Source organism: Gracilinanus agilis, chromosome 1, assembly GCF_016433145.1.
Source record: "Gracilinanus agilis isolate LMUSP501 chromosome 1, AgileGrace, whole genome shotgun sequence".
Taxonomy (NCBI): Eukaryota; Metazoa; Chordata; class Mammalia; order Didelphimorphia; family Didelphidae; genus Gracilinanus; species Gracilinanus agilis.
The window spans coordinates 166814338-166824215 of record NC_058130.1 but is presented as its reverse complement, the minus strand read 5'-3'; the positions used below and the strand labels follow the sequence as shown (position 1 = coordinate 166824215).

Sequence of the window (9878 nt, the reverse complement as noted above, 5' to 3'; positions counted from 1 at the left end):
CAATGGTCTTCACCTGTCAATCAAGGTAGGACTCTCAGCTCCCAGAGTTTCAATATGACAATAATTACCAAGTAACAGTTACATATGCCTTTCTCATAAAGGACAGGGTTTTTAATGGAATCAGGTGAATCAGGTGAAACCAGTGAACCAAGAAAATAGCACTGGGAATCGATACCTTGAGAACGAAATCCTCAGTGACGTGGACCCATTGGTCAGGAAGATGAGGTAAAGCCTTGGGGCTGAGACCAAAGATCTCTGGAGAGATACAACCTAATAATAAAGGATAGTAATACCTGAGAGGCTTGGATGAGCATGATCTTGAATATAAACTTTACATTTAACAATGGAAGCCCCTTGTACCTCACCCATCTTGGCAGAAGTACTATCTTGTATTACTTAAGTCATAATGGGCAATTCTCATAATAGTATGATCCTGAATCATCCATTAAGTAGCAACTAGGACCTAATTATAATCAAGAAACTATTTCAAAAGGGGCATAGCAGATGTTTGCTTTGGAGAGCTTATGGCTCCAGAAACCTAATGATCACTTATTTGGGACATCCTTGGTGCCTACTAAAGGCTCTACTCAGTCTAGTCCTTGTGAAGAGAGACTTCAAGAACATTCCCCACAAGGTCATAAGGACCCAGGAGGAGAAAATGATAATGGACCACTTTAGATTGTTATATTGAATCTCTGGGAGCCAGGAGTCCACACTTTTGACAGGTGGATCCATTGGATGTCGGAATGTTCCCAGAGGGGTGTGCGGACACAGGAGAGGGCAGTTGGCCCAGGGGGGTATAAAACACCCTGGCAGCCCTGTCAGGGGTTCCTTTCTTTCCTTGAGACCTGAGATCTGTGGATCCTGGTCTTTTGTGGGATTGAGACTTGCAGACTCAACCTTGCAAGATCCTCTTGTTTGTTTCTGTAACATCATCAACCTGTACCCAGACCATCATCTCTGATTCTACTGCCCCTAGATATTAGGAAGTCAATCATCTTAGTTATCTAGGTTTCCCAGGGCCCGGGAGGGATCCGGGAACTGGGCAGGAGAAGAAGAAGAGGGTGGAAAGGGGTGGAGATCTCAAAGACTGGTTAGGCATATCATCTAGTAAAGAAGAAGTTGAAACATCAAGCAGCAGTTTGCCTACTCTGGTGTGGCTGTGGCCAGGCTGGACCATAGAGGGACTAACCATCCTGATTCATTACTTGCCTACAGTTTAAGATTTTATCATTACCAAATTATTTAGGGTTTCCCAATACCTCTATCCAATCCCATTATCCCTCTTTGTTTAAATACAGTCAAAACTTAAATTACCTTCCTGAAGTGGTTATTCATAGCTTCCTTGGGAAGGGAAGTACTCAGTCAGATATGAATGTTACCAAGCTAAAGAGCCCATTATAATATCAATCAACCCCAGGTGGGACCTGAAGGGATATCATCCTTTGACCTGCAGGATCCTGCCTGGGCACTGTTATAAAGGAGGGAGGTGTCATATCATCCTCTCTCTATACATCATCTACATACATCTAGGAGTATTATTATAACAAGATCTACTGGGGCTTTAGCATATTCCAGGTCTCACTCAAAAGAGAGAGACTAATAATTCAGTAAATAGAGGACATCAGGATACCCAGCTAGGGAGTATGGATACTCCAGAATCTAGAGTCCAATAAATCCCTGAGTTTTCTTTTTTAGACTATGGAGGAGAGTTTTTAGCAGCTTATTATGGACCATATCCAGGATCATTAATATAGAAGTGGGCATCAGTGCCCTCAGGAAGAAGAAGCTAGCAGAACTGGCAATATGGACAATTCAAGTAACAGTGAGGAAGAACAGTCACTCTTTAAAACTCATAATATTTATGCCTATAATATACTTCCCCCAATTAACCACCACAAATTCAAACAAAGGGTCTTTTACACAACTTATAAAAATTTTTTCAATTGGTCAGTAACTTTTCTAATCTCACCCCCAGTTGAGAACACAAAAAATTAAACCCATTATAAATGGGTTTATATAATATATTATATATTTTATTATATATTATATATAATATAAATTATAGATTTTTATTATATATTTTATTATATATTATATATAATATAAGCTATATTATATATAATTAAAAATAATATAAATTTATAAATAAAAATTCCATATTAGTCATGAAGAAAAAAAGTTGTCTCATTCTTCAATCTAGGTATTTTACCTGTCTATTGAGTAGTGAGTAGCATGTTTCATCACCAGTCCTCTAGAATTCTGGTTTGCTGTTATGCTAATAAAGAATTCAGCACAATAGTCTTCCATCATATTTATAGATCATAACTGGTTTAGCCATTCCGCAATTTATAGATACTTCTCAAATTTTCATTCTTTACCACTTCAAAAGAGCTATATTTTTGTATATACTTAGAATTTATTTTGCTTAAGACTAATCTGTCTCTTAATCTATACTTATTCCCTTTTGCCCTTTCTCCCCTTTCCCTCCTATTTTCTTGTTGAGTGACATGTATTTCTGTACCCAACTCTGTGTGTGTACTTGAAAGTATTCTTCCTTCTTCTGACACTACAGATAAGAATGAGGTTCAAGTGTTAGCCTCCCCTTCTCTCTCCTTGTTTGTATAGATGTTTACTTTTGCACACTGATTATGTGAGATAATTTTTCCTAACATTGCTCCCCCTCCTTGTCTTCTTTTCTCTTTTCATTTTTTTTCTTAGAAGTAACAGAACTCCTCCTGGCCCTTGTCTAAGTAGTAGAGTCTCTTTGACTCCTGGTGATGATAGGGTTCAGAGAGAACATATTTATCATCTCCCCATATTTGAATGTAAATATTTTTTTCCCTTTTTAGTCCTTTATCATTGCCCATTCCTTTTTACCATTTTTTGTTACTGTTCACATCTGGGTTTGAACTTTATTGTTTCTATGCAGTGCTGGTCTTTTTTTTTTTTTTTTTTTTTTAAATCAGAGATGCTTGTAAGTTCTCTGTTACATTAAAATTCCATTTTTTCCTTTGTAGGATTGTACTCAGTTTTGCTGGACAAGTTACTCTAGGTAAGTCCATACTCTTTGCCTTCTAGAATACTGTATTCCAGGCTCTCTACTTCTTTATCATTGTGGTTGCTAAATCATGTGTAATCCTGACTGTGATTCCTTAGTATTTGAATTCTTTCTTGCTGCTTATAGAATTTTCTTCTTTTATCTAAAAGCACTGGATTTTGGTTAGGATGTTCCTGAGAGTTTTCTTTTGGGGGTTTGTTCCAGAAATTTACCAGTGGATTTTATTTCCACTTTGCCCGTTAGTTCTAAAAGATCTGGGTAGTTCTGTTCATTCCTACCCCTATGGCAGCCTATATGTCTGGTTTAGTGGTGCCCCAGCATGGGTCTGGGACCTTTTCTTGCCCTAGTACATACTCTTTCCCTAGGCATTGGAAAGGTTCATTCATGGAGTCGCCAGTGTCTGTAAACCTCTCTCCTTGTGGTAATATGGCCTGGATAAATGCCTGGAAAAAATAAAATGATTTATTTTCTGAATTTCTCCATCATGATTTAGTCTGGTATATTATCTAGATGAGGTTGGAGGAGTTTTATGGAGGGAAATTTGGTTGGACTGCCTCCCACTTTGTCATCTTTATTTTATCTCTATGTGGTCTATTCTCATAAGGACTTTATGGAGCTGAGAAAGTAGGCATATGGGTTAGTGGTTACTTTTTAATTTAGATACTAAGGCATTTGACACACCCAAATTTAATATTGATATTAATTTATTTATGGTTCCTTTCAGCACAAGACATTTTAAATGACTTTTTAGGTTTTGAAAGTTTTTGCTTTCTTTAATCGCATGATTTTAACTCCTGTTTTTATGGATGTACTTTGTGCAAGGCAGATTTTTCTTTCCAGCTCCTCATTTTTATTTTGGGCAAGTCTTTGTTTTTCAAATGTGTTTCTTTTAAGCAACAGATTGTGAGGTTTCGTTTTCTTATCCCTTGTAACTTTTTGATTTATTGGATTAATACCTTCATAGTTCTCAAATCCTCAAACCTCATAGTTTCTCAGATCAAGAATTTTCCCCTTCTTCCTCTGTAAACACTTTACTAGTGTTTCAATTATTCAGTTATTTTAGCTTAATCCATTTTAAGACAAACCATTTTCCCATTAGCTTTCTTCCCCTTCCCTTCAAGCTCCCTATTCCCCTCCAATTTATTACTCCTTTTCCTACTTTTGGAGTTTTGCTTTTTAGTACTTTTTTTCTTTCTTCCTTTTATCTAGTTATTTAATTCTCTCCTTTCCCCCCCTTCTCATTTAAGTAGTCAGGCAGAATCCCTTTTTCTTCCCTTTCAACTTGTTTTGTTAGTTTTTAAAAATTTCATTAGATTCTATACCTGTTTCTAAAAAAAGGATTTCTTTTCATTATTTATCTTCCCTCTCTCTTCCAAACTTTTACTCACTGATTCATGGGCTTTTTATACTTCTTTATCCTCTCATGGAATTTTTATTATCTTTGTGGAATTAAACCTTCTGAGATACTTATTTGAGTTCCTTCTTCTAAACAGTCTCTGTTACAGCCTTGTAGAGCTTTCCCCCAAGCCATTTTTTTTTGTGCTTCATTTAGAAATAATTCCTACAGATGAAAGAGAGGATATTGCATGGTAGGACTCATTCTATATCTTTGTTTCATAATTGACCTTTGCTCTCCTTTTGGTTAGTTTGCCCCCATTTGCCTTATAGCTAATTTGGCTTTTAAAGGAATCCTTCTTGTTAGTGGATTTTTGTCTCTTTTACTATTTGGCCTATTCTGCTTTTAAGGCATTACTTTCTTTGATATTTTTGGCCTCCCTTACCAAACTATTGACTCTTTTTTGATTATTTTTTTGCATCACTCTTATTTCTTTACTCAAATTTTCTTCTACTTCTCTTATTTGACTATTAAAACCCTTTTTTAGTTCTTTCAGTGATTTTTCTTATTTTTTTGCCTGAGACCAATTTATATTTTTCTTTCCTACTGAATTTCATCTTATTAGATTCAGCCCAGTGTTCTACCCTGTCATGATCCTTTTGGATCTTGACTACAGTATTTTTTAATTATCCCTTCCAGTTTTGTGTCATTTTTATCATCTAAGCTTAGGACTAAGTATATAGATCCTTTGGGCATTATACTGGACACCTGTCAATGTTGACAATTAAACCATTAACAAATACTTTTTGAATACATATTTCAGGTTTCTTACAGGGCAATGGGTCTATTCTTCTTAAAACTCTTCCCATAATCTCCTATTAGCCTTGGCATTGATGACAGTTCTGTTATAGTTCTTTTGCTTTGAATCTGACTATCTAAGATGCTTAGTCAGACCTCTGCAATATATTTCTCTAGCCATTAAGGGTCTGAAAGTCTTAGGCTGTCCAGGTCAATCATTCATTTCAATCCAATTCAATTTAATTCAATTCAGCCAACTTTTATTAAGTACTTATAATGTGAAATACAAAGTTTTATGACTGACACAGGTCCTATTATCAAAGAGCTTACAGTCTCATGAGGAGGGGTGGTATGTGGTACAAATACACAAATAACTCATACAAGGTACAGTGAGATAAGTACAAAGAGAGGTCTGGGCAAAGCAGAAATTTTGAGGAGGGAGAAAACATTTTTACATTGGGTGTATTTAGGGGAAACTTCATAGACAATTTAGTATCTGAGTTGGACCTTCTAGTATGGGAAGGACTTCAATAGATGAAGTTGAGGGAAGGTTTACTCCAGATATAGAGTGTAGAATGAACAAATGTATAGAGATGGGAGAGATAATAGTTCAGTTAAAGTAGAATACAGTGTGTGGAAGGGAAGTAATATGAGATAAGTGTGGTCAGATAGGCTGGAACAATCTGCATGACCCTGGGTGCCAAGGTCAGGAATTTATACTTTATTTAATAGGAAATGGGGAGCTTCTAAAGATTTTTGAACAGAAGAGTGACATGATCATAGTAATGAATTAGAAAGATTATTTAGGGAGGAGTAAGAAGGATGGAAGAGTGATAGATTAGGGGCGAGGACATTTTTCTAGGTTACATGAAATCCTAAGTTAAATTGTTTGCAGAGGGGAATAGTGAGGTGAGACTAGAAGTATCAGGACTTAATTCCTGATTGTATGTTTGATAACTCCAAGTTTATGAGCCTGAAAATTGCAAATGTGATGCGGCCATTAACAGAAATGGAAAAGTTAGGAGAAGGGTTGTATTTGGGCAGAACATGATGTTTTTAGTTTTAGAAATGTTGAGTTTGAGATGCCATCAAGACATTCAGGAGGAAATATCCATTAGGTAGCTGGAAATACAGGATTTTGAGAAGAGTTTGAGAGTAGAAATAAAGATTAGGGAGTTATTTGCATAGAAATGATAATTAAATTGAAGAGAGTAAATGAGACCACCCAGGGAAAGAGGATGGAAAATGAAAAGGGATTAAAAAAGAGTTTACAATCTGATATTACTTACATTGATAGATGGCTCAAGGGCTTGCAAGATGGAAAGGCCCAGCAAAAATAGTCAAGAGAAGGAGGGAGAGGAGAAAATCATAGGAGTACTTGGTTACAGAAGTCAAGTAAGGAGAGGGGATCACATTGTTAGATACCACAGAGAGGTCCAAAAGAATTAGGACAGAAAAAACCCAGTTAATGATAAGGAAGTTATTAGTGATGTTAGAGAGAACTGTTTCATTATGGAGATGAGAATGAAAACCAAACTGTGAGGGAGTCAGTAGTGAGTGTGGGTGGTAAGGGGAGGCAGTGAAGTGAAGGTAAGTGAAGTAGCAGTTTGGCAGTAACTTGAGGAGGTGGCAAATGTGTAAGGCTGTGTATTTAATTTCTATTTCACAGAGTTTTTGTGAAGAAAGGGCTATGTACGTGAGTTACTATTATTCACTGTTATCATTGTTGTAGGCCAAGACAAAGGACATAGAAGAGCATACATTGAAGATGTAGAAAAAAGATGATGGAACAAGGTGACAGAAGACACAGGAAGATATGATACGTAGGTAAAGATTAATAGATGAGTTAAAGAATGAAACCAAGCAGAAGTGCACAGAGGACAATGAAAGATTAGAGAAGTGGAAGAATACTTCAGGAAAGAAGAGGTTTATGGAATAGCCACTGTATTGTGTAAGAGAATCAGTAAGAGATGAAAGAGTTGCCATGCAGCAAATCTGGTCATTTTTGGGATTCCTTACCCTATATTAACTGGCTCTAATCTTGAAATCTATCTTCACTCCACCAGATACTAGATGAGATTCTTCCCTACATAGAACCCAAAACAGTACTTAGTAGTTTTAGGCTTAACTTCCTTCACTCCCTACCTTTGACTGTTTATATTCTGGCTCTCAGAAAGGTTACTTCTCCTGCTTTGTGCTCTATTTTCTTTCTCTTTCTTTTTCTAAAGCTGGCTTGCCTAAGATATATGAATTGCTAGATGAAATTGTCTCTTCTGTCTGTGCCTCACATAGAGGAAGGTTCTGAGGCCTGCAGCACTGAGGATATGGGCTTCCATACAGTTCATTGCATAGCCTTTCCTTTCAGACCAGTTTTTTCTTGTTTCAGCCTTACCTTGTGACTCTGCCTTAGCTTCCCACTTAGTGATTTAGCTAGTAGAAAGATCCCAAGGTCTTTCATTTATGGAGAGAATATTAACACCAAAGGCTTTGTGTATCTTTTTTTGCTTTTGCTATAGGATCTAACCACCTCTCTGTCTCAGGGTGGGAAGTCAGCTCAGGTTTGACAGAGAAGAGAAAGAGGCAGAGACTCAATAAAGACGAGTTAGAAAAATAGGAAGATATTTGGATTAAAAAAGATGAACACAAGGAGTAATATAAGATTAATGGAATGGGGTCAGTGGATATCTCAGACATAAGCTGAAGGAATTAGAGGCAGTATCAAGGAATGCCTCAAGATGATTTTCTTATGTGGAGCTAGAAGATAACTGAGATAGTACTAGTCTGGAAGTCTTCTTGAGTCCTTTATATATCAAGGGATCCTTTATTAGGAGGTATCTCACCAATGGGGACCAGGAGGGGAGGAAGACCTTGTAGAAAGGGTTCAGAAAAACCCTAAGAAATAAAAGAGAGAGAGATAAGCTGGACATGGCTGGCACCTGGAAAACAAAAACAAAGAGATGATGATTGAAGGAGCTCCCATTGTCCATCAATGAATCCTTGGGGTAAAGAAATTGTGAGTTTTTAAAAAGATGTTTCCTCAGTATAATTTTTTCCATTATTTTATCCTATCAGTTTCCTAGGAGTTTCTTGTAAAAACGTTAAGAAAATGTCATAGGACTGTGTATGTTTTCCTAGGCCCAGGAGATGAGTACCACAGAGGTGGGGACCCTGCTTTTTACTTTTTGAAAGGAGCAAGAACAGAGGTTGAAGACTGTATGGTAGTTGGAAGAGAGATGGCTTGTTAGTCCCTGGGGCCTTAAGGAAAGAAGGAGAGTAGTAGTCAGATGAAAAATATTCTGAACCTTGAGAGAGAGGGAGGGTGGGATGAGTGGCAAGGAGAAACTGGTTCTAGGGATGAGGTAGAGCTGTGGGACAATGACAAATCTAATTTATTTCCCACTAAATTATTCTGGCTCTACCAAGCCACACAGAACTGTCCACTCCCAGATAGAGAATTTAAACAATAAACAACCACTCAAGTGAATGTAATTTCCTGTCAAAATAATTTTACTGAAGACAATGATGAACAACCAAGACTGACCTCTCATCTCTCCCAAGAAATAGATTTTAAAATGGCTTCACAATAAGACCCTCCCCATTCTAGCCAGCAATGTGGTCCAAACTTCAGCAGTCACCAAACCAGCCTCAGTCTTAATTCCCAGGGATCCTTAGGATAGAAAGGATTAAAGAGATCCCTACCTCTTCTGCTCTTCTTCCTGGATAAATGACGTCCCCTCCCAAGATGCCCCAATGGCAAATCCTAAGGTGCCACATTAGCCCATATAATGGGTGTCTGGAAGCTGGGCTTTGCTCCTTAGTGCCACAGTGTTCTTCAAGTTATCCTCAGAGAGAGACTATAGTAAAGTTAAGTCTAGGGGAAGAAGTTCACAGTTTTTGGGAAAGAAGGGAATTTATAGTGGTAAGAGACCTTGAGGGAGGTGACATAGGCATCACTGAGTTAATAGGAAAGGTTTATGGTACTGTGAGACTACAGGGGATATTGAATAAGTTCTTGAGGTATTTAATTTCACTCCTCAGGCTGAAGTAGTAATTTGATGGGAATAAACCAATCAGATCCCTGAGAATACAGGTGTATTGTCCTTTCTTCTCAGAGGCCCCATATTAAGACTTTTCATCTTTCTTCCTAAAGTTCTTTGCTTGGCTAGGGATGGCTTCAACATGCTTTGACTTGGTCTAATAATCGACCCTCCTTAATAATTCAATGCCTCTCCCTGGAGTGGTTTTTTTTAAGGGTGATAGTAAAGATTCATTAGGCTGCTCCTGTCTGGAAAGTTATCTCTGATAATTGGGTTGGATGGTGCAGAGTTCTCTTCCCTAGCTGCTAAGAAGTAAAGGAGCTGAAGGGAAAAGGGTTCTTCAGTTGGCAGATTTCCTAGAGATTGACCCCTTCCCCCCCAAATCAGTTTCATGGATAGAGAGATGGGGATCCTGGTTACCCACAGGGTCTTTCATTTATGAAAAGTTATCACCAAAGCTATAGGTTATCCTTGATTTCATGTTCTTTCCTGAAGTAATAAGTGCCCCAAATCCATGTTGGTGGGCAAAGGCATAAGCTGAACGTCGGGAACTTGTGCGTTTCAATTTCGTCCGGGTTGGGGGTGTCACTGGATTCTTCATGCATTCACGGATCTTAGTGAGAATCTGCAGTCCAAGAACAAGGGG

At 37.7% G+C, this 9878-nt stretch overlaps 1 protein-coding gene across 1 annotated transcript in view; it reads right to left on the bottom strand.

Annotated features, from left to right (window-relative positions):
- Positions 1-9668: 9668 nt before the first annotated feature.
- Positions 9669-9878, bottom strand: part of LOC123249168 (phospholipid-transporting ATPase FetA-like) — a 187612-nt gene continuing 187402 nt past the window's right edge. The window contains exon 29 of the mRNA XM_044678159.1: positions 9669-9857. Within this exon, the coding sequence (XP_044534094.1) occupies positions 9669-9857 (189 nt within the window). The remainder of the gene's footprint in view (positions 9858-9878) is intronic.